This window comes from Poecilia reticulata, chromosome 8 (genome assembly GCF_904066995.2).
Source record: "Poecilia reticulata chromosome 8, P_reticulata-male-v2, whole genome shotgun sequence".
NCBI classification, from domain to species: domain Eukaryota; kingdom Metazoa; phylum Chordata; class Actinopteri; order Cyprinodontiformes; family Poeciliidae; genus Poecilia; species Poecilia reticulata.
Window position 1 is genome coordinate 22,112,258 of NC_088837.1, and position 25,921 is coordinate 22,138,178.

Sequence of the window (25,921 nt, forward strand, 5' to 3'; positions counted from 1 at the left end):
TGGTGGAAGAGCAAGTGCTTTGGGGTTATATTCTCATTTTTTAAAGGTTTTCCTGACACTAGTCACGTTCATTTGCAGAAAATTAGGCTTTTTGTTCTGAGATTAATAAAAATGATCACATCTCACAAAATTCTCTGAACATCTGGAGAATTTTAGGAAAATGTCTAAGAAACTAGACATGTTGCAACTTGGGTGTGCAGTTCACTGCAAAAACACAAAACCTTACCAATTTTTTTTTCCTAGTTTCTAGTGCAAATATCTTGGCAAACTTGAAATAAGACAAAACTAACTTACAAGTAACTTTTTAGGCAAGATATAGGAGCTTGTTTTAAGTAAATAATTCCTTAATATTGATGAAAAAGTGCTAGTTCTTTTAACTTATAATAAGACATTTTTCCCATGTTATAAGTTAATTTGTCTGCCAATAAAACAAGTATTTTTGCATTAATATGAAGGGATTATTTACTTAAAGCAAACCTCTATGTCTTGCTGAAAAGTTACTTTTAGTTAGTCTTATTTCAAGTGTAATAAGATATTTACACTACAAATTAGACAAAAAATACTTGGTAAGGTTTGTGTCTCAGCAGTGTAGTTCTTCGGGATTAGTAGTGCAAATGAGTTTGTTTTCTTCTCATTTTTTAAATGCTTTAATGACACTAGTTGCCTTCATTTGCAGTAGATTAGACTGGAAGTGGGTGGGAAGAAATGTCTCTTGTTTTGTCCTTGAGCAAGACACTTCACCTGTCCTGTTTAGTAGTGGACCAGTAGATATAAAAATCATTACATTTTGTAAAGCAGCATGACCTTGCGGATACACTATGCATTCATTATTTCTATGAATGCCTCAGCAGCAGTTTAGCAGTGAATTGTAAGTATTACAGTCACATAGCCTGTTCTCCAAATGATAAAGACTCTTGTGGAAATAATAGTTGACTCAACCCAATATACAGTGCAACATTTATCCTGCCTTTTGACAGTCAGCATTAAGAATCCACATAAAATACTGTCAAAGCCAAACTAATGTTTTGAAGAGAATGAGTCAGACCAATGAGATCCATAGTAGATTTATACATTTATATTTCATACCGACTCAAAAAGATTTCATTAGAGGATGCCACACTTTGAGATGCACTGAATTGAATCATATCCGCTGTACGCTTCAGGAAACATTTTACAGTCTGCGCACAGGTAAACAAATTAAATTCTTTAAACCAATCAATAAAACTACACAAGACAGCATTTCATGGAGATTAAATAATGCCTCAGACAGCATCTAATTTTCAACGAGCAGCCTCCAAACAAGCCATGGAAATTTGAGTTAACTAGCCACTTGACCTTTGATTTCATAAGCATAAGTCAATATGTGCTAAAAGCAACTCAAAGCAAATGCATCAAGCAGTTTGAATCTCAGACATGCAAAACAATTCGACCCTGACTGCATGTGACAGCACATTACGGAGCAAAGCGACACACAGAAATATAAACACACAGCAGCTCGTAAAATCCCACACACACACAGGCCGACAAACACACACTCAGGCATGCTTCATCTCCTCCTCCTCCTGGGGCCACGATGAAGTGGGTACCCAGACAGCCTGCTGAGGTAATGGGCTGTGCACTCCTCTCCTCTCGACTCCTTCAGCTCCTTCTTTTCACTGCTGTGGATGCCAGCCAACATCCCCAACCTGGGGCTTCAGACTACGACCAATTAGTCACATTTTGAGACCGCTTTGGAAGACAGCGAGAGAATATTCAACAACAAGTTTCACCAATAGGACTTGGAAGTGTGCCCCATTTTTTTCCTCTGCTGTTTATGATCAAATCTGAGATAGTTTGCATGAAATAATAACCCACAACCTAGATTCTTATTATTTTGAGTGAATGCTGGGTTTTCAGCTGGTCTGTGCGGCTCTTTGAACAGAAAAATGAAGCATTACATTAGATATTACATGCTCACTCAGCAAGTTAACTCAATGTTTAAAAAAAAGTCAAAATCCTATTTTTTCTGACATGCTGGGCAAACACACTGCAGGGGAAAAACAAGGAATGTGATCTACTTTAAACACTGGGTGTTCAGGTGGCGTCCAACCTTCACTGGATGTTTTTGACCCTTAACCAAACATCCTAAAATTTAAACTGACAAATTTACTAAAAAAAACACTATAACTGGTGTTTTGCAATTGTTTTGGGTCACAATTGCAAAAACACAAAATGTTGCCAAGTATTTTTGGTCTAGTTTCCAATGCAAATATATTACTACACTTAAAATAAGACCAACTAACTGAAAAGTAACTTTTTTAAGTTGTTTTAGGGAAATAATTCCTTAATATTGATGAAAAAGTTCCAGTTCTATTGATAGAAAAATGTCTTGTAATAAGTTAAATCATCTGCCAATGAAACTAGTACTTTTCATCACCATTAAGACATTTTTTACTTAAAACAAGCCTCTATCTTGCTAAGAGTTACATGCAAGTCAATTTTGTCTTATTTCAAGTCTGCCAAGATATTTGCACTAGAAACTAGTGCAAATATCATTGGTAGGATTTTGTATTTCTGCAGTCTATGGTACAAAAGCAAAAATAAAACAAAAAGTAAAATAAAAGGCTTCTTTACACATTTAAACAAGACATAATAGAGGTGTGCAAGTACACATGGTTTGGTACATGCTTCTGTTTTAAAGTCAGTTTGGGAGAGAAATTTGATTTGTGTACCGCTACAACGCTAGTTAATAACCCTCATCAAAACGGGAGCACAAATTTGGCCAATTTCTCCTGACAGAACTGGTGCAAATAAGTTCTAACGTTGTTTATTTTGTCAAGCGTAAAAGTGATAAGAACTATGAATTACTACTTTTTAAAGTAACTTCATAGCTGTGACAAACACAAATATTGCTCTTACACATTAGAATTTATCATAACAATAAATCTGAATTCTTATAAGAAATCTGTTATGATAAAAGATAAAACAATAAAGAGATCCGAGGCATGCAAGTTTCTTGATTTTTCCTCTGTGTTTACAGCAACAAACAAACTGTAATCTGACTATTTTTGTGTTGCTTTGGAGAAATTACTTCTTCCTGAAACGGTAGAACTTGACATCTTGAAAGCTCCAGTCAGCATCTTCACAAAATCTTTTAACTGGAGGTTGAAAGGTGCATTTAGCACATTTAAACACATTTAGCTTTGGTGTAATTGATTGAACAGAATTCCCTGACTCTAATTCCTAATATTTTGGCTGAGGTGCTGTCTATAAAAACATTAACAGATGTTCTTCCAGTTTAACTGAGAAGTTGTTAATTAATCTCTCAGAAGCTAACAAACCATGTCAGCATCATCTGGGCTTCCTCAAACTGTTCAAAGGCAAAGTAATGTAGGTGAAAAAGTGTTTAAAATTGATCCTTCAGGGCCCGTGTAATTCACATTTTAGATTTTGTCCTGGTTTTACACACTTGAATCGAATTAATGAGTCATTGCCAGGTTACTGTGGAGATTAATGACATGCTAATGAGCTAACTAGGCCATCTGAATTAACTGTGTTGAAGGACGACATCAACCCTTCTGGAAGGGAGTCGGACATCGCTGCCCTAGTTTATGTCAACGTCTGAATTTAAAAGGGGAAAATGATACTCCCTCTTGTTATTCTGGCATTTTGCAAACAGAAACAGTTGCTGTAATCCTAACTGACCTAAAAACAATCAACATTTAGCCTGATTAAAGTTAATAAAGTGGAATTTTTCTGGATAGGAGTGGGAACTGGACGCATCTGCTAATGAGAGGATCAGACTGTGACGATCAAATACACTTTCACAGGACAATCGGTCTGTTTTTACTCAAACTTGATCATTTGTGAGGCTTAATGTCTGTGGATGGGTGACAAGTCATTACACTCACCGGCCACTTTATTAGGTACAACTGTCCAACTGCTCTTTAACACAAATGTTGAATCAGCCAATCACATGGCAGCAACTCGATGCATTGAGGCATGTAGACATGGCCAAGACAATTTGCTGCAGCTCAAACCGAGCATCAGAACGAGGAAGAAACGCGATTTAAGTGCCTTTGTTGATAACAGACAGGCTGGTCTGAGTATTTCAGAAACTGTTGATCTACTGGGATTTTCCCACACAACCATCTCTAGGGTTTCCAGAGAATGGTCAGAAAAAGAGAAAGTATCCAGTGAGCAACAAATGCCTTGTTGTTGCCAGAGGTCAGAGGAGAATGGGCCGACTGGTTGGAGCTGATAGAACAGCAACAGTAACTCAAATCGTTACAGCCGAGGTCTGCAGAAGAGCATCTCTGAACACGTTGAACCTGGAGGGGCTACAGCAGCAGAAGACCAGACCGGGTGAAACTCCTGGCAGCTAACAACAGGAAACTGAGGCTACAATCCACATAGGCTCACCAAAACAACACTGGACACCAAAGCAACACTGGACAATAGTCCAGTTTTGGTGGACACCATAAACCTTCACATAAGCCTATGTGGATTGTAGCCTCAGTTTCCTCATCAGACTCATCAGACGATGAGTCTGATGAGTCTGACTGGTGGACCAGGAAACGTCAGACTCATCAGACGTTTCCTGGTCTGATGAGTCTGGATTTCTGCTGCGACATTCGGATGGTCGGGTCAGAATTTGGCATCAACAACATGAAAGCCTGGATCCATCCTGCCTGGTTTCAACGGTTCAGGTTGGTGGGGGATATTTTACTGACACACTTTGGGACCCAACCCAATTAGTACCAACTGAGCATGGTGTCAACGCCACAGCCTGCCTGAGTGTTGTTGGTGACCATGTTCATCCCTTCATGACCACATTGGACCATCTTCTGATGGACACTTCCAGCAGGATAGCACACCATGTCATAAAGCACCAATCATCTCAGACTGGTTTCTTGAACGATGAGTTCACTGAACTCGAATGGCCTCCACAGCCACCAGATCTCAGTCCAATAGAAGACCTGTGGGATGTGGTGGAACCGGAGATTCACATCATGGATGTGCAACAAACCTGCAGCGACTGTGTGATGCTATCAGGTCGATATGGACCAGATTCTCTCAGGAATGTTTCCAGTACCTTGTTGAATCTGTCATGAAGGATTAAGGCGGTTCTGAAGGCGAAAGAGGGTACAACCCGGTACTAGTAAGGTGTACCTAATAAAGTGGCCGGTGAGTGTATTTTCAGACATTTTGTCAAGTTAACAGACAGCGATTGGTGATCTGTCCATGTTGGCGCCACGTGTAGGACACAGCTTTTTGTTCTAGACAATCAGTGTCAAGCTGCAACATCAGTGTGTTCAACATTCTTATAGCCAAGGGCTGCTTCGAGTGCAATAACTGCTGGCTAATACATCCCAAGTGTTATGAACTTGCATTTGACATGCTAATGCAATATTTAGCCAGCTGAACAGAGTCTCCCAGCAGCAGATGCTCACACCAGACACAAATGACATCATCTAAAAATGCTAAAATGCCACAGTGTGTATGCAGCACATATGAGTCAAAAGTAAAAGAAGAAAACAGACATAAAGCACAATATTTACAGTGTAATCTTGTCTTGATAATCCAAAACATATAAAAAAATATATTGTGAAAAACTCTGAAGTTTTGGTTGCTATAGGAAATGACTGAGGTGAGTTCAACGCATACTGAAATCAATTAAATGGAGTTTATTTCAATATTTTGTGGTTTTAATCAGCTGCATTTTAATATGAACAGAAGAAAAATAAATAGTTGAACATTGATTGGCTCAAGCGTCTATGATCAATAAATTCTTCCAATCGTCCTATTATCCAGGGTTTCCCCCAGTGTATTATAGGCCTGGCGGCCCGCCATGCTTTGCTGCCCCCGCCGCCAGGCTAAGCGCTGCTTGTTTGTTTTAAATTACGTCATTTTTGTACACGGTTATGGTGATTATGAAGGTTTATGGCGTATTCCTGGTAAAATCCGTTTACGCGCAATGGCGACATCTAGTGGTTAAAAGGATAAAACACTGGTGTTCTTTTTGGGGGGTTTTCACCGGTACCCCCAGAACCACTACCTTGCTCTACCTCTTCACACGGTAACATCGACTGCAACATGTCATGGAGAAAAGGTCAAAAAACGTTGGATTCCTTTTTTTTTTCGAAGTCAGTGGAACAGTGGCGCAGACGAAGAATCCGCTCATGTACTTGCTGACCAAGTAGAGCGCAGCGACACCTCGTTGACGTTAGCCGGGCCGCAGCTAATTGAGACGGAGCCACCTACAGCTACCCCTGGAATAGGCACTTCTTCAGAGCAGAGCCACAACAGCAAACATAGAACTAGTGGTTTTAATGAAAAATGGCTAGTTGAGCCGAAGTTCAGAGGGTGGCTTTATAAAACTGAATATGGTAAGCACGTTTTGTACTTAGTGAAAATATTCATATAACGCATTTTAATTTATCCTGAGTTAAAGCTAAATGTTGCTATTAAATTAAGCATTAGATATTCTTTTATTTTTATTATTATTATTTTTAAAGCTGTTTTTGTGGCTTTCTTAGGTATGTTTTGCCGTATTTGCCGTAATCACCACCAGCAACCAACACAAGGAGCTTCAGTTAGGGTCTTCATTGAAGCTCCTTGTACAACGTACAGGCAAGATGTGCTGAACGCACATATAAGCTCTATCCATCATTGAACAAGCATTGAGATGGCAGCACACAAAAGCAAAAGTAAAGAGGACATAATATAAATATATTACGCTGATTAAAATGATTAAGCACCCAGTAATTGAAGGTGGCATCTCTAATGTTTCTCATGTTCTAGGTTTGTCAATCACAGAGGCCTTTGAGCCAGTAATTAATATGGAGCATGAGGCAATGAATTATTGGTGGGTTTAAATAACTTTACTGGCTAGTAAAGCATGATATTGCCCACCATACAATTTATGGAGCCTTGATCGATCTCGCAAAATTACTTGGATGTGATTATTTCACCAAGCTTCAGGTAAATTATTGAAATGTTTATTTTGTGGCATCAACAATTTCAAAACACTGTAAGCTCTGTCTGTGTTATGGCACTCTTTTTTTATTTGTTAGATTGACAAGAGGGCGAATTATAGATCACACAAAATTGTGGATGAAATGTTGGAGATCCTAGCTAGAGTTGTGGAAAAACCTATTCTAGAGGCCATCCGACAGTCGACTGCCATTGGTCTTGAAATGGATGAATCCACATATATGTCCTTGACCAAGCAACTGGATATACATATTAGGTAATTTTACTGTGAATATAAATGAAATCTTGTACTAGATAAAAGAAAAATAATATTGATAATTATTTTTAGGTATTTAGACAGAGAAGGTCAGCTTTTCTGTCAATTTCTTGACATGGTGCCGCTAAATGATGGGAAGGCAGATACAATTGCAGAGGCCATCCGTGAGTTGATCTCAGTCAAAGCCATACCAACGGATCGGATTTTTGGTTTGGGGACAGATGGCGTTGCTGTGATGACAGACAAGAACTGAAATCCAAGTATAATTTGAATTATAATTTCTATTTGTCTCCAAGTACCTGTAATGTCTATTAAGGGCGCCAGAATGGTGTTGCCAAACAGCTGACAGACTCCTGGACACAGTAAGTTTCTGTGCACTGTGCAGCACACCGCCTTGCTCTTGCTTGCAAAGATGCTTCAGTCAATGTTCCATTCATGAAGACGTTCCGAGGGTACCTTCAAGATCTGCACCTTTATTTTAGAAACAGTGCCAATCGCAGCTTCCAGTGTTCTACAAGTGGACAGCCTAAAAATAACGGTATGCAATCTTAATTTTTCCTTAATATTTCAGATGTCACTGTTTGCAAAAATGGGCTAAATTCCCTGTCTTGAATTTATCAATGTTTAAAAAACTATTTGTAGGTAGGCCTGTCACGATAACAAATTTTGCTGGACGATTGTCAAAAAAATTATTGCGATAAACGATAATATTGTTTCAAGACCTTTTGACACCGATTTAATGGAAATTACTAATAATGCATGCGATTTGGATACACTTTACTTTCAAAAGAACACATAACACTGGAACTGATGAACTAAATCAGTTCCAGTGTTAATGGATTCTCAGTCTCTATTAACAAAAAACATACTTGAATAAAAACTAAACAACATAAAGCCAAAGTGGAAATAAATATGGCATTCAACCAAAAGAGCGCAGATTATGAAGTCTGTATACTATATTGCCCTTCAGTAATCACTAGATTTAGATAGAGAAGACGGGCACATCCATGCAATAGTTCACACTACACAATTTTTTGCCCCTATTTTCAATCTTATGACTATGTTAGATCACTGACCGATCTAAGATTGTCGCTGGTGATTTCGTAACCGATCATCCTGTAGTGTGTGGTGTGTTACGGTAGATCGTCGTGGCCGCTCCGATCTAATCAGGGGTTTTCCCCTGCGCCCCTATGCGTTGCATACCCTGCATACCCACTTTTTGCGCCACTGGTGGAAACAACATTAATATTTATTCAACATTTGGTGCAAAGAATATAGAAATGACAAGGGGAGGAGTTGGAGCCAAATTGCTACTGCAGTTGATAAACCCGGTAAGTTTTCAGCTGTTCTACGTTAACGTGGCATAAATAGGTTATAATGATTTTCATTCAGTCAGGACTTTATGCTGACTATAGCCACATGCATCACAGGTAGATTCTAGTAAAGCATTGATTAATGCCTGATATTAAAATTATTTTGTGCCCATGTGGCTGTACACCACACAGTACGACGAACCCGATCGAACCGTTATACCTAGGACTTCTGTCGGCTAATGTGTCTCTCAGGTTTAGAAAATGGGCCGACAATCGGCCGACAACTCGTGTAGTGTGAGCTGGACATTACACCAAGGAAATGAGGACGGAGGGTCAGTGCAGAGCACCGGAGCTGAGCCTTTTTTCATTCAGTGTCATCAACAGAAAAAAAAAAGGCAGGAAGAGACAATAAAGCCGACAATTAAAATGAGGTTGATAGGTTTAATTTATCGTGTGATTAATTGATTTATCGTTTATCGCGACAGGCTTATTTGTAGGATAATTTTCTGCACAATTCTCTTTGAATCTCTCTGCCCTTTGCATATTAGGAGGTGAAGGACACAAGATGGCTGTCCCAAGACAGGCCATCTCAACTCTTCAAAGAAATCTTGCAGCTGTACTGGCAGCTCTTGCTGAGGAGGCAGAGAAAAAGGACCCTGTAGCAAGGGGCCTTTATACATACTGTGCGACATACAGGTTTGTAGCTGCCATCCATCTCCAGGCAGATGTTCTTCCCCACCTGACACGACTTTCAAAGCTTTTCCAAAAGGAAGAAGTACATTTTTTGGCTATCAAAAAACATGTAAGTTGATTTGTAAGGACTAACTTACTTATTTGTGGAAAATTATGAAAAGCAAATAAGACTTCTATCTTTAATCTATTTATTAGGTGCCTGTTACAATTGAGGCCAATAGACAAATAAAAGAGGCAGGAAATGTGCAACCTCCAGGGTCATATCCAAGTCTTTTGGAAGAAAGAGTGAAATGCCTCAGCATACAGGCAGAGGGGGAGAGAAGAAGCCACAGGGGTGATTTTGACCTCACCTCTTTTTGGACTCGTTTTCAAACTCAGGTCTTGAATATTTAGTGTTTCCAGTTACAAACTTGGAAGATATTATAGAATTAGACAACTAACTTTTGTTTTATCTATTAATAATACATCTTTTCACAAGGTAATGGAGCCAAACTTGGACCCTCTGATTGAGCAACTTGAGAGGAGATTCCCAGAGATGAACATCCTTGCTGCATTCAACATATTCAGCCCTCAAGCAGTGGAGAAGGAAGATGACTTTCAAGAGAACTTACAACTGATAAGGTAAATAGCAGAAGCAAAATGTCTAATAAATTTATTTAAAACATGCATTTTTTTATTATTTTTTTCCCTAAAAATAATTATTCCAAAAACATTTGTTTATTTGTTTTAGGACAAGTCACAGCTGGAGGTGATGCAGGAAATGGCCTCTGACTTTGATGAACTGAAGCTCCTCTACCCAAACCTGTCACTACTCTCTGCCATTGCATTGACAGTTCCAGTCTCAAGTGTGAACTGTGAAAGAGACTTTTCAGCTATGAACAGGGTAAGTGTTTGATTTGTGTTTTACTTTTCTACTAGCAGTTTCTTTAACTATACATTTTATGTCAGTTCTGGTTTATTTTCAATAGATAAAGACCGACCTCAGAAACAGGCTTTAGGGCAAAAGCCTCACAGCATGTTTGCGAATCAGAATAAATGGACCTAGCGTGACTGACATGGACTTCGATAAGGCTCTGAAAGAATTCTTTACAAAACCCAGAAGAATCATGTGCAGCGATCCAACATGCAGCCTGTGCCACAAAAACTAAAAGATCAAAGCTCAATACAGTACCAACCTTTTTCTTATCGCGGACTGGTCAAGACTTCGAAATTTTGTTGCAGCCTGGGGGGTGGGGGGGTTATGTTGGTGTTCTCGCTAAAGCCTGAATATGCCCAATTTGGGTTGTCTTGGCCCTTTTATCACAGCCTGTGGGGTTTTCCCTGACTGGGAATGAGAACAACCTGTTGAATGTGACAGGTAGTCAATCAGAAAGCGCGGTGACGTAATAACAGAGGGGAATCCCAAACAGCTGACATATGAGCAACGGAGATGATACCTGAAAATGTTTATTATTATATGTAAAGGTCATTATTATGTTTATTCAGTTAAAAATGTTAACTATGATAAAAACATATTCACCTCCAAATCATAGTGCAGCAAATAGAGCGGCTGTTCCCGTCGTCTTTTATCCACCTCCTTTGCTTTTTGTTACGTCTTTTATTCAAATGAGTCTACAAAATATCACTATTGCTTCTGCATCGTCATCCGTGTTTGGTTAATCTAAATTCCTGCTATGTTGGGGGTTTTACTGGATTATCCCCTGGAATTGGGATGTTCTTGACTGCAATCGGTTCGTGTTGCTCCTGCCTTGGACACACGAACCGATCGAAACTGTTGGGCTTTTATCAGCTCTGTGGTCACCAAGGTTTGGAGAATCGGCCGACATTCTTAAATCTTGCCGTCTAAACCAGACTTAAGACTCACAAGCTCTACTCATCTCCTCTCGACCACTGCCCAAACGCTCTCTGACTCTGGTCGCTATGGTAATGTTTACATACTCCTTCAAAATAAGATACAGATGCGCCACAAAAACGAACATTTTACTTCGGTGAAAATTTTAACTCACGATACTGACTAACGGGAGCCCTGAGCTTGTTTCTCTGCAACGAGACAGTCCCATTTGGGAGTGATGAGAGACAATAACACCCAAGGTGTGTTGATTGAGCACAGTCTGCTTGGTCTCTACGTGAAGTTTGATGCTTCATTGCCTCATTAGCAGCCGGTCGTCGAATGTTACGCAGAGCGGGCTTGTAATGTGGGACTCACCTACCGGTCCGGGATAAATCCATTCTCCTGTCTCTTCTTTGGGCCTTTTCCCCTTTGCAAAGAAACTTTGCAAAGGCATCTGATCTTTTCTTACTTTTTTTTTACTCATTTTGCTGCTTGTGGGCTCAATGTTGATGCGAAAGTAACCGAGAGAATTCGGTTAAAGGATTTTCAAAATAAAAGATCCTCCAGACTCAAATAATACATAAAACGGAAATATTTAATTATTTGTTGCCCAGCCCGGTACCAATTGGTCCATGGACCGGTACCAGTCCACGGACCGGGGGTTGGGGACCACTGCAGTAGAGCATCTCTCTTATTTTTTTTGAGTTTTATTTTATTTTATTTAGTGGCTTTGATGTGAGACGTGGGTTGGTGCTTTGTTTACATTTAATAATTTATGTTAATTTAATTTGTTATAAGTATGGCTTTTAAATCAGGATTCAAAGTAAGTGCAAACAATTTGTTTCTATTTTGATTGTATTTTTAGTTAACAGTTTCAAAAGTGGGCCTTTTTGTAAGACTGTAGTTGTGCAAATATTTGTGCAATATCCCATAATAAATAGTCATTTTTCAACTTTCATGTAAACTTTATTCATTTTTTTAATGAATCGTTGGCGGCTGGCCGGGCATCGAGTCTCGCGCCACCTACCACCGGGCTTAGCCTCTTTTCTGGCTAAGCCCGAAAAGAGGCTTTATTTCATCATTCACATGATGAAATAAACATTTAATAAAAATTTTACTTAGGTTTAACACTCAGTAAGTCATTACAGACAAATTATTGATAAACAAGATGTATAAAAAATGTTTGATGAAGTAATGTAGATTAACCTGAAAATCTATTTTTAATGCATCTTTTTGCACAACGTCCTTTAACCAAGTCTAATGCAAAAAACATAATGTTTTCCATTGAACAGCAAATAGTTTTCATGTTAACATAACCAATTTTGGCACCGCGGAATAACATCTTAACTTCCCATGCACTAATTACACAACCCAAAATGAACAAAAATCATATAAACATCCTGCTCCTTTAAGCCTTGTCACGCCAGACATTTTATCATCGAGCTACTATAATCTGGCATCGCAGACAGTTGCAGAAAGCATATCCGCATTGAGCCGTCTGTGCCTACACTCCAGTTCGTACTAGCTGGTAAAAAAGCACAGGTTTCTCCTGCCAATCCAGGACGTTTTAGGTGGGGAAACGCTTGTGGGCGGTGGTGCTTTCCATGCCCTTTAAAATACTGAGTCATTACGCCCGCTGGGAATCCAAAATGCCACTATAATGCCACATTGGCTTGATGATTAATACAGTACATCCACAAAAATCTAATGTGATGCACTGGGCTTTTAAGCATCGAGAGAGAAAAAAAAAATCTTGGAAGTGCTAAAATGCAGTTAGTGAGACGGCGACGGGAGGAAAAGGCCGTGGAATACTTACATAACGGGTTCCTGACATCCTGCTGCTTGCCATTGGCTGAACTAGAGCAAATCCAGCCAATAATCGCTCACTAAAGTGCTAAGGCCACAGGTTGCATGTACCAGCTAATTACCAACGCTGTAACCAGCCAAAGCCATTATACTGATGGTGCTGCTCCAACAAGGCTTAGGTCAGAGCAGCCAGGGATGAGTAGCTAATTAGCTTCTGTTTGATACAAGATCTGGCTGCTATGAGGTTACACATTAAGCCTCGGAGCGTGAGAGCATCCTCCCCGGCCCGCTTATCTCAAGGGGTATTTTTATTCTCACTACAACTTGCAAGGAGAGCCAGGGAGTCAATCCAAGCTGATGCACTGTGGCAGACATGCTGATTCGCCTTGTTGGTGTAATCAATCAGCATTTAATCAAGCTGGTAATCACACTCTGCAAAAACAAACTTGGTCCATGGAAGTTCAATAAGGAACACACCACTGGCACATGATCTCCCTTCACTGATGCAATCACATTAGGAGGTAGGATCATCAGTTTTAATTCACAGTGGGAGGTCATGGGTAGGCAGTCTAGGTAACATTAGGGCTGTGTAATAACATCAATTATGCGATATATATCTTTATTTTCTTTCCTAGAAGAAAATTGATATTCATCTGCAAGTATCGTAACGTCCAACTGTCACCTTGCTCACTCACTGTTTGCTTCGCCGGGAGAGTGATTAGGTCATCAGGCTTAGAGTGATTCCTTCAGATGTTAAGTGTCAAGGCTAAAAAGGTATCAAACTATTCAGAGGTGCACTTTATTTACTTTACAAATGCATGTAAACTACCGTTTGTACCGTTTCAATTAAAAGAAACATGTTTTCTCACCACATCTTTGATTCATTTTGTCCAGCTGTCGACTTTAAGTCTGTGTCCAACCAGAGCCAGGTATTGTGTAGTTGGTGCTTTTAATCAGTTTTCAGTTAAATTAATTCAATTCAACTCTATAACAGTCACGAAATGTCACCAAAATCACTCTGTCCCTCTAAAATCATTCAGAAAAGCGCAAAAGTGTATTGAATTGTATCGTTTGCAATTCAATACACTTCAGCAATATATATTGCTGAATATTGCAATATATATTGTATCGTGAGCGGAATATCGTGTATCGTATCGTGAGATTATTATATCATTACAGCCCTAGTTAACATTTATATATATAAATATTGAGAAAGAAAATTTCTTGTGCCCTCTTAGCAGCAACTGTTAATTGACAAGTTTCTCATCAATTCTTCAAACTTTGATTGCGCTGAACCTTGTCAACTGCAGCTAATTCAGACTATCAGGTGGAGAAACATCCTTTAAGGAAATATTGTTTATTTGCCATTTTATAGCACAATTATGCTGTAAATCCGACTGTTTAAGAACTGAAGATTTATAAAATACTTACTTTAAAAGGTTAGAACGATGTTAATATTACAATATAAGGGATTTTCTTACAGTTTGAACTGTCATGTTTCTGGCTTTAGAGCTCTAGCCAAAGAGATGTGGCTACATTTTGTACAAAACATATTTTCTTTTGTGCGCGACCTGAAGTACTGTACTATAAACTCTACACTTTTCTCCTGAAAAAAACAAAAGAATAGTAAAATAACCATCAGAAAAATCTCTCTAGGTGTATAAGAGTCGTGTAAAAATGGAGCTGACTGGATTTCATGTAGTCAAAAACATCCCTGGATAAATCCTGCCTGCCATATCCATGAATTATTTCTATTAGTTCATTCAACTGGAAGTCAAGGCCTGCTTTGTAAGCTTCAATTTGATTGGTCAGTATGAGAAAACCCTATGAATGACTTCCCAAGATGCAATGCACATCTTCGTTTCAGGAAAGCACTAAGACCAAGCGAACAGAATAACAGGACCTGCTGCTCAGCTAGAATTGCTGCTCATTATTAAACATTTAAAATGTTCCATACATACTTGCAACACGATTAAAACCGATTAAATTAGGTTCTTTCAGTTGAAGAACAGGTTGCAGCGTTCTGTTCATGGGCATGACTGATTTTTGACCCATTTTATTCACATTTCAGGTCATAAACAGAATGTAATTTTCCTGAATAATTCTCATCTTTACATTTTTAAAGAGGCTGAAACCTTGGGTTAGCCTAAGATCATACTGTCTGAATAAAATGCAGCAGCAATCTTATTTTTCAATTTATGGTTTTTAGTACCTGTTATTAATAACAAAAGATTCATTTTCACATTTTTTACTGAATGATTTTTCAATTCATGATTTATTCAAGATATGGCTGAATATATCTAAAATATTTCCTCATGTTTAAAGTGCCATTTTAATACATCTTTGCATTAAAAGTGTTATTTACCAAATTATGCACAGTTGGTAATTTAAATGGACTTTTAATGCAACTTTTAGTACAACTTTGCAGTAAAAGTGTCATTATTTACCAAATAAAGCAAAGTTTGTAATGTTTATGACCGTGTCATGTCAGTCTTATGCACAGCCTTATTTCAGCCTTATTATGCAATGGGATAACCGTTTCTCAAACATATTCCTGCCGCTTGCAGATACAAAAACCGGAAAATGGAAGCAAACTAGTAGGAACAAAATACCAACATTGCTGTCAAGCACATTTATCCTTAAAATAAAGTTTTGTTGAACCCAGCCTGGTGTCCATAAGAACAAAATGACGCACTTTTCATTATGTGGCTGCATTAATGAGAGCTAATTTCGGCACTTTGGATGAATTACTGGGAGCCTTTAGCCGACGTGGCCGTTGAAGCTTTACCTCCTAATCAAGCCGACTGTCCCATCTACATGAAAAAGGATTGATCACCTGATCCCTGTGAGCAAAACTTCTGTTTTCCTCAACATCACATGATTCCGGTCTGTTCCTGAAAATATTTCCTTTTTGAATATGCAACCCCATTCAATAGGAAGGAAGCCTGCGTGGCTTTAGGCCGCCCCTTGCATGAGCCTGACCTCTGGTGCACACCAAGTTTTCATATTTCAGTCTGCAGCTAAAACACTATTTAAAATATTCGCTTTTTAAAACCATAAAATATGCTCAAACCAGAAACTTGCCCGTCTTCTATTATAATATTTTTAAAAGGCTTAAAATTATGTGCATAATTTAACAAAGATTCTCACTGCATAATTAAAAACCTATAAAAACATGTACAGTTTATTTTTTATTTTTTTTAAAAAGGGGGGTTTATAATAGCGTTAGATGTTATAAAAAAAATTTAATATTCTGCTGAAAATTGATATCTGGACATTTATTATGAATAACTCACACTTCCCCGACATTTGTTTTTTTAAATCCCAACAACTCCCTACGAGTTTAGCATCAACATATTCAACAGGTTTGAACATAATAAACGGTTAGCATCCATGTAACTGACTAAATATATTATTGATATGCAGAGAGCTTGAAAAATAATCACCCAAAAAGCTCTTTGCAATTACAATGACTAATACAACCCAACATGCTGTGGAGCTCAGGTGTAACAACCCAGCAAGGATAAGCTATTCTTATTTGAATGTTTGTCTGAGCAGGTGCTTAGTTAAATATTAATTATTGAATTATATAATTGTCTAAAGAAGCTTTTTGTTTTCTTAATACTGCAGAATGTAGAAAAGCCAAAATGTGTGTTGCTTTCTTAGCATTAGAACCAATGTTTATGCAAAAATAATTAACTTTTGCATGCATGTTTACTCAGCATCTTTAAGATTTATTTATAGTATTAATTGATAGCAGCAGAATGTTAGCTGCAATGATTTCTGGAGAAATAAAACTGATATTTTCAAGTAAATGATGCCAGGAACCAAGTTATACTCAAAGGATATTTTTTGCAGGTAATTGTTAGCTTTAGCTGAAACAATCAATAATCTCTAATAAGGTAGGAACTGACCCATGGAATATTAGCAATAATCTTTTCTTTAAATGGGACAAAATCTTTTAGAGAGGTTTTTTTTTTTGTTTGTTTGTTTTTGCTTTGTTAATCCACCAGCAACTTTCTCACTAATGCACACTCGCTCTTCACTAAGCTGCACTGCAACAACTAAGGACAGTTTCAGAGAAGCTGAACTGAAGGTGAGAAAAAGCTTTTGACAGATATTCTTTGAGATGTGCCCTCATTTCTTAAGCATCCTTCAAAAACAAGTGTACTAAAGCGCTCATTTAGGAAGAATCATGTCAAGTAGGTCTGCGAGGCATTCGCGTACGAACGCAAATTAAAAAGGAGCGGTCCGCAAATCTGGAAAATGCTTAAAACTATCCAAGGTGACACACCGCACATATTAGTGGGAATGTGCACAGTATTTCCATTTCCCCTTTTGTGCAGTGCAATGCTCCAGTTCCATCAGTCACATCACACAGACTCCCGCGTCCCCATAATCCTCCCCACGGTCATTCATCACAGTGCCACTCAAACGCTGACTCGGGTCCCTGGAGTGTCATGCTAATATGCTCTCTCCATGTGTGTGTGCTTGTTCATGTTTCCATGTACTTCAGCAACACCGTTTTTTCCTGGATTTAAGCTCAACTGTGGCCATGCATGCCTGTTTTTTGTTTTACTTTCCTCCAAAAACTGATATGGAGACACCAAGAAATGCTGCAGAATTCAAGACGGGAGAAGTTAAAAGACGGAAGAGTGGAGGAACTCGGCAGCAACAGGCAGAGGGCAAAGAGGATGACAGCCCCTTCTAGTAGCCTCTCTGTCAACATGATTATCTTTGAACATGGTTTGCGGTGAAAGATGTGTCACACAACATGTAAGACTGTTGCTAAGGGGGAGTTAAATGGAGCCTCAATGAGCTACATGGGAAGACAAATACAGAACAAAGATAGATTTTCACTAACACTCTGAAAATGTCTTCATGAAAATCCCATGCTCTCCTGACAGACGGAGCCTGGTGGAGTTGCTACAGCTCGCTGCAGTATGGATCAGCCGCAGGGCAGGCATCCATCTGAAGGCGTGAATTGATCATCGCTGCAGCCAACGTCTGATTCACAATTGTTGTTTTTCCAATTAGCTTCTCTGAATTGAACAAATCTCGAGATAAAACATGAAAGTCATCAATCCAGTAGTAATTGACTGAGAGCCAGAGGCTTTAATGACTTGAATGTGACACGGCTGAGGCACAATAATGCCACCGATCCACTTCGTCAACGGCAACAAGAGTCCACTCCACCAAACAAAGAGCAAACCAGAGGACATCTTCATTAGGCTGCTTACATGTGGATCAACTGCTGCATGTTTCAGTTACTGGGTGAAACATGCTGGGTTTTAGACATGCAACCCGGATGACGCGCAAAACTTCAGATCAGGAAGTGGATTTCTCCGGTTCAAAACAAAGCAAAATGGATCACAGAGAGTAGCTAATGCCCCAGATGGGCTGGAACAGACGAGGCATCTCAAAAGAAATATGTGTACATTTAGGATAGGATCCATATCGTCTCAGTAAATAAGATGTGTGATCTTGAGGAATTACCTGGCGTCCAGGTGATTCGACCGAACTAACTATTATACGATGAGCCAAAAGAAAGTTTTCAAAAGTCTGGAAGCAAACAATCATTTAGTTTCAGGTTTGGTCAAATTTAGGATCAAAAGAAGCATTAAATGGCTGCCGACTTGTTTCTGTCCAGGTGAGTAGTGAGTTGTGCTTTTTAAAGTAATTAGTCTACGATAACAATGTTATCGCTAACAACAAGCTAACCAGTGTTATTTCTATGAGCTTGGATCTCCTGGTAAATAATTAATTTAGCTTCTGTAAACCCAAATTCATGCTGGAGTTGGATGTTAATGTTGAGTCATTCTGCTTTTCTACAATGTAGGTCAAACATTCGCAGCGATCCACAGAAACCCATTAAAACACGGTTCAACCAAGCTAGGGCGCAAAAATAATATATCTTACCTTACATATGAATGCTTGTCTTTCTAAGTAACTGTCCAATAAAATATCTGAAAATATAAATTAAACGATGCAAATGTTAGAAAGTGGCACTGCAAACTCTGGCATTGTTAGTTTCTGCACCTCCTGTTTTTAGCTGTAGATTGTTGATCCACTTTTCTCCTCTTTTTTCAGTAATTTTTTAAAAATTAACTACCTTCGAAACACAAAAAAACAATTGGAACAACCGCACACGACACAGACTTTAGGCATTTTGATGCTGGATCAACATAAGTAAACAAACTCCCATCTGTATTGCGTGACGTCGGTACTACGTCATCTGCAACCCAGACATAAAGGTTCAATAAAGTTTAGCCAACTCGATTATGTGTCTACAGCCACAAGCTTGCGGTTTAAAAAAGGTTAATGAATGTGAGCATGGAGACAGAGAAGCGTGGCCATATTTCTGTATCACTTACGCCCCCACGGACTCTAAATCATCGATGGATGGATGGATGCACGCTCGCACAGAAGCTGCGACTCACTGTATGGAGAATAGACTCCCTGCTGTTTCCGTTGTTGATGTCTGCTGTGGTAGCAGCTCTGAGTCTTTTACTGACTTCGTGCTGTGCTGCTGCTGCTTTCAGAATAATGGCTGCTTGTCTAAAAACTAAATATTTCTGCAGAAGAGAAAAAACCTAAAATATGCATCATATGGTTGGGAAGCATTCAGATTTGATACCTAAAAATTTGCAAAATCTCTTTAGATTTATCAAAAATAATTAGCTTTTGTGAAAAGGTTAGATCAATCTGCAGCTTGTTAGGGGATGTAAGCGTGTTGCAAGGCTCAATGTTCCTGCTTGCAGAGATCCTTCATGTTTCTCATCTTAAAAATCCAGACTTACAGTTTTTTCCTGTATTTTAAAGCATTAGACATACGAAAAAAAAACATTTAACCTTAAACCTGCTTGAATCGTAGTAACGTCTTATCCAGAGATTCCACAGATTGTGTAGAATCTGGACTAACTTGGATGATGATTGTTTCAAACTATAAAGTAATAATCTAATTTTTATTTTTGGAAAATGAATATAGTACTGTAAACTAATTGTAACTTCTTTTGGAAACTTTATCTTGAACAAAAATAATTGGGGGCATTTTCAACCCCGTTGTATAGTTGTGGTCAGAATTATTAATAATTTTTTAGTTTTCTTGTTGCAATTCAAAACATAAAACTCCAACTTATCTTTTGCTCTTTTGGAAGCAGAGTTTTGAACAGTTTTTTATTTTATTGGTCATTTCCATGGAAACATCACAAACATCACATTTTGTGTGATTTTATCATGGGGTCTATGTGATAACGCAAAATAAAGCTAAATGATTTCAAATTATTATTAATCAATGCGAAAATTACTGCATTAATCAAACATTATTACACTTTTATTATCCAAAATGGAAGGAGGATTTTAAAAAAAATATTTTTTTAAATCAAACCTTTTTCATTGCCTTGTGTTTTTGTTGCATAAAGTGGAGATTTTCAGTAATTTTTTAACCAATATGTTAAAAATGACTGATGTTGGCCGCTACCAATGTTAGTGACTAAATACGATGCATCACTAATATAAAGTACTTTGTTCTGCCGTATTTTTGAGTACAAAAATATATTTATATCTTATATCCTGTGCTTAATGCAATCACTTGATTTTGTGCCTTCACTTGGCTATTAACTTGAAATAATAATAACTAGAAAATTCCTGAAGAAATTTAAAAGTGGCCTGCCAAAGTGTGCCCTTCGGTTTTTAATCAAGCGTTCTGATGCAAAAAATTAGCATTAATGCTAAAGAAAGCTGCAATGTAGTCAATAACCTGTGGTGAGGCAGCTGCATGTTCACTAAGCACCATTCATTATGTTAAAATTAATGAATCTATGAATTATTTATGAAATTTATGAAATTAGCCAAAATGCTAATGTTAGCGTGATTGCTATCAATAGCATTAATAATAATAATAATAATAATAATAATAATAATAAAGAAACTACAGCCATCAAAACCTGCCCCTAACAACTGGGATATATTACAGAAGCAGATAATCATTCACAGATTCAACATTATTCAGGTTTGCCACAGATATTCCCATTTCAATCTGCATGTTAATGCTTTTTAAGAAAGGTCATCCAGCAAACCAGTGGTACATTAAAACACTATGGATTATACCATAACATTCATACTACCACAGAAAGCAGACCCCTAAAAATAGCCTTGCACAATCCAGCTATTTTGCCCTGCTGCTACATCAAACAGAACTGATACCCTTTAATGTGAAAACAGGATTTTATGCTTGAATATACACAATATTGCAAATAAATTAAAATCCCACGCTTAAGATAAATTTTTACCATGGGTTGTGCATTATGTGTGCAAGAACAGATACAGTTCGATATCACATAATAAAATTAAACATTTATCAAGTCGTCAAGTCACAAAGATGTATTAGCAGCAGAATAAACGCATTCCAGCAGCATAAAACTGTGCAGCCTTTTTTTTAAAATGAAAAGCGAGAATGTCTGTAATTACATGCATATATTTCACCAGCGTGTCTTTATCGCTGCACAAACTCCAGAAGTTATTTTTATTAAGTTGATGGGAACAAATGAGGCATCAAAAGTTTTAATATTTTCCTCTGCAGCATACTCATCTTCAATTCCATGAGCAGCTCCACTAAGCACTGCTGGACTCCATTAACCCTCAGTCTGAGGGAGTTTAAGTGTGCAACAAGTGGATGTGAAGCACCAAACCAAGCTGGTGCCAAAAACTTGCTCACTTCACTCTGGCATAAAGCAAGGCTTTAATTTTACCCACAACAAAAACCAGAGAGAGCAGAAATCACATTCTGCCCAGAAAATACTTTGTTTTCTCCTGCAAACAATCAAGCTTTGAGAAAAACACCATTTGTTTGCTTCAATTTAAAAACTGAAATAAAATCCTTCACTGCAGAAATGAAAGTAAGTGCCGTGATGTTTTGAAGGAATTCACAATAGGAGAAAGCTCTAATTTTACTCCAATGATTAAATTACTTCAGATTTGTTGCTGTTCTGCATTTGTCACTGAGCAAAGAAACACTATTATTTCAAGGCTGAGGACAACAACAAGACAGCAGCACAGAATGTGTCAGCAGAACAAAGCTTAGCAAGCAGCATGTGGAGCAAAACATGAGAAAACCAGTTAGTAGACTCCCAGCTGTGCACCGTGGGAGGAAAAGCACAGCTATCAGCATACGTCAAAACTTTTTATTTCCACTAAAAACTGATCATGCACCTTCCAGACCTCACAAGAGGAGGGAAACTTTGGACAAAGTCCAGCAGAGGAAAAAGAAAATGGGCATCACTCACAGTTTTGAAGTCGCTATGGCTGCAGTCCTGGCCTTGGTATCTGCAGTAGAGCATCATCTCCTCGAGGTCATGGCCGACCCGATCCATGAACTCCTTCATGTTGAACGCCTTGGCCTTGTAGGCTGTGAAGTTGGTCCTTTCCTGCAGGAAAGCGAGCACATCCGGCTCCGCCAGGTGAGGCTGCGGGATGGCCAGGTCCACGTCCAGCAGCGCCAGCAGCTCTCCGGCGTGGTACAGGTCGTTGCTGGTCAGGTGGCTGAAGCGGTAGATGTTGAGGTTACAAATGGTGACGGCAGGGAAAACCAGACTGCTCGACACCACGGCATCCACGCTGGTCAGGTGAGGGTAGGAGAGGAAGTACGCGAGCCTCTCTGCGCTCTCCAGAGCGAACAGTCCCAGGCAGGCCAGCAGGGCTGCAGCCCAGAGCAAGCGGCGAGCGCCGGTCTGACCATATGGAAAGATGAAGCGCAGACCGTGTAACGTGCTGGTACCGGCGAAGGCCTGCCAGGAGGTGGGGCGCAAAATGGAGCTCTCATGGCTCCCCTGACTGCCACAACCCTCCTTTAGATCCATGTTTAGCTCTCCACCTGGTCAGCCAGGGAGCCTGTGGGATCACACCTGGACAGAGAGACGAAGCATTACCTATAAGGTAGAGAGATTCAAGGCAAACGCAAACAGGAAACTGACAGAGCAGCAAATTTAAAAACAAAACGACAAACAAGGGGTGAATACAGCGAAAAGCTGAGACTTTAGGAAGTACCAGAGAATCAGCGAATGAGGAGAAAGATGCTCCCTCAGGACATCCCTCTCCTCTCCACTTCCACTCTTATTCACTCCCCTGAACTGAGAGTTACTGTGGCTGCCAGCCCGCCTGTGGCATCCACTACACCCCCAAACATCCACTCAGCACACACACCCAAATCCCAACATGCCTCTCCTCCTTTTTCATCCTCCATTGCCCCCCGCGGCTGCTCGATTTCATTGACAAAAATAGCAGAGTTAAGTCCTGTGTGACACTCTGAGGAGGAGGTGAGAGTCACTTCAGCCGCGAGCAAATAAAAGCAGCCCCTGTGTATACAAAGTACCGGCTCATCTCCATTCAGAAACACTACGCATGCAAACACGCGTCAAGGCTTCTCATGTTCTCCCGTGCCCTCAACTAATGACAAGCCAAAGCACCTCTCTCTCGTTCAGCCTAGCGAGGAGACATCCAGCTGGCGTGAGTGTGTGTGAGTGAGCCTGACAGCGCACGTGTGTGTGTGTGTGTAGGGAAGACAGAGGGAGAGCCGTTGATGATCAGAGCCGCCGGTTAGTCTCGCTTGTCGATCCAAACTCCTCCTGTTTTCCTCTGGCCAGAGACATCCGCTTTACCTCCTCTTCCCTGCTCATCTGTGGCGGCGGCGAACAACAGCCGAGCCGGGAGAGACGCGCACACACACCAACACACATGCTTTAAACCGAGCCAGAGCGGCGAGAGAGAGGAGAGAGGGGAGAGACAGGAGGGAAGCCAACACTCTCCTCGCCTGATCTCCCCAAAGCAAAGTCTCTTATTGAATATGTTTTTCTCCTCCCCCGCTCGCATTTGTCTCCGTCTTTTTCATATTTCCGCTGCTAGCCGCCACAAAAAGGGAAAGAAAAACAGAGTGACGGACGAGTGGAAAACGGGAGACAATCAGCTGGAGAGACACATTCAGGAGAGGGGAACAGTGGTGGAGGAGTGGGGTAGGTTGGGAGGGGTGCGTGTCATGGGTGGTGAAGCAGAAGTGGAGATGGAGGAGTAAAGGCAGGGAGATCTAGGTTGAGGACAAAAATAAGACAGGAAACTAAAAAAAAAAAAAAAAAAGGGCAAGCAGGAAAACGTGGTCACAAGGATGTCACAATCCAGACCCAAAGCAGAGGTGAGGGACACCGATGTAAACGCAGTAATGGGAACACACAACATACTTGAGCCCAGATTTGTACATTGAGTTTATATTTCTTAGACTTTTTATAAAAAAGAAAACGAAAAGCAACCCAAGTGAAGTGATGCAAGGAGAGTGGAGGAGGAAGTGGTAAGAGAAATAACAGAAGAGTGCGAGGGTGTTAAATGGCATTGAACAAGAAATAAAGCTGCAACGCTACAGGTAAACAACGTAACATTACAAATGATTTGAACTGGGGAAACGACGTCTAGATGTAGGCAATAAAAACAAAAAAACATTGCATTAATTATGAGCTCAATTTGATAGACTCAATAGTAATTAGAAAAAGTACAATACTTAGGAATATGTATGCAAATCCCAAACAGTCAATTACCGCCGGAGGGCTGGAGCCCATTGATAGACACAGTTTCCTTTGCTGCTGCTCGTTTTCATGCTTTACAGAGCGGTAAACAGAAACAGTTTACTGCTCCTTCTGTTAATACTTTCCCTTTTAAGTTGGTAAGGCAACTTTTAAAATGGGGATAAACAAGAGAACATGTCATTCAAGTGAGGTAGACGTTTTCCAATCTGCATCAGTTAACAAAAATTTAAATGGTTTTATTTTCATTAGCTTCCAAACGGTTTCACTCTGGCGCCTTTGGTCAAACCAAGACGCTGAGGACTAAAATGCTACAAAACATTTGGGTTTTACTGCAAACAGAACCTCAGATAGGTGATGGATCTCAGACGAATTTTATTTATAAAGCACACTTTCAGCAGCAAGGCAGCTCAAAGTGCTTTACATCAATTACAAGGAAATACAGACAAAACAACAAAACCAAAAAGTATTAAACTAAATATTGGTTCCCAATGTAGGTAGACCATAATTTATAAACTAGTACAGGTTTCTCTGGATTCTGGTTCTGATGAAACTAAATGTTGTAAGATTAGTGAGGTATAAAACTAAATGTTGGGTCCAGTTGTTCTGGGTTGGATTCTAGATTTGTACAAAGCTAAATGTTGGTTCTCCATGTTTGGTTTTTGTTCTGGGTTGTTAAGTAGATGGTACTTTCTAAGTTTGTTCTACATTTGTAAACTAACGAGTTTCTCTATGTCTTTCTCTGAATGTTGGTCTAATCTAGTAAGTACTCCACAGTTTCCAAAAGTAATGATCTAAGCAGTGAAAGTAATGAACTTGAAGGCCTGCAGAATCTTGTTAAATGATATGGAACCAAATAATGGGACAGTTTAAATAGAAATCTGTTTTAATTCAGGATACTAGTGTGTTGGGAGGCAGCTGGAATTGAACTCAACCTCTAAAACCATTAGTTTTAGAGGTTAAGTGCATACTTATTACTGCACTTAATTTTTCCAGTGGGGAGATTTAATCAAATTAAAAGTTGATTTTTTTCAAAATTTTTCAGCATTTGATGCAACAAAAAGGATTATTCGTGGACATTTTCACCTTTTTTTATGCAAATAAGATTCAGCTGGCTGGTACAATCAGGTGGTAATCGCCACAGCTTTATCGTCAACCTGTTGTAGCTTTTATTTGACTCACACTCCTAAGGTAAACTAAAATGTATTCTACTTTTGTTTGGCTTTGGGACATTGCTAGTAACTTCCTTTCCATCCAAGTTGGTACTAATAAAACATCCTAGTCAAAGCATTAAATATTAATTGTGAAGTTGTCTGCACTTCTAGCCCATGTTTAATGGTTCTTTATCGTCTTTCATGTTTCAGTCAGCCAGGTCAGAACTGATATTTTTAGATACCATTTTTTGCTGGAAATAAAAACTCCACATGTTAAATTTTCCAGAAGTTACTAACAATTGGCAAGGTTCTGCTTGGTGGTGATCCAA

General features: G+C 39.2%; 1 protein-coding gene across 2 annotated transcripts in view; it reads right to left on the reverse strand.

Moving 5' to 3' along the window:
- The window catches only part of asic2 (acid-sensing (proton-gated) ion channel 2), a 397,850-nt gene extending 374,022 nt beyond the window's left edge, over positions 1-23,828 (reverse strand). Inside the window, exons 1-2 of one of the 2 annotated variants that reach the window (XM_081610226.1) lie at positions 23,338-23,828; positions 22,159-22,776 (exon numbers count right to left, since the gene is read on the reverse strand). In XM_081610226.1, coding sequence (XP_081466352.1) covers positions 22,159-22,731 — 573 coding nt within the window. In that variant the 5' untranslated portion in view covers positions 22,732-22,776; positions 23,338-23,828. Of the gene's footprint in view, positions 1-22,158; positions 22,777-22,918; positions 23,308-23,337 lie in introns of those variants that run through there. The other variant, XM_081610227.1, reaches the window with a different exon arrangement.
- Between the last annotated feature and the right edge of the window lie 2,093 nt (positions 23,829-25,921).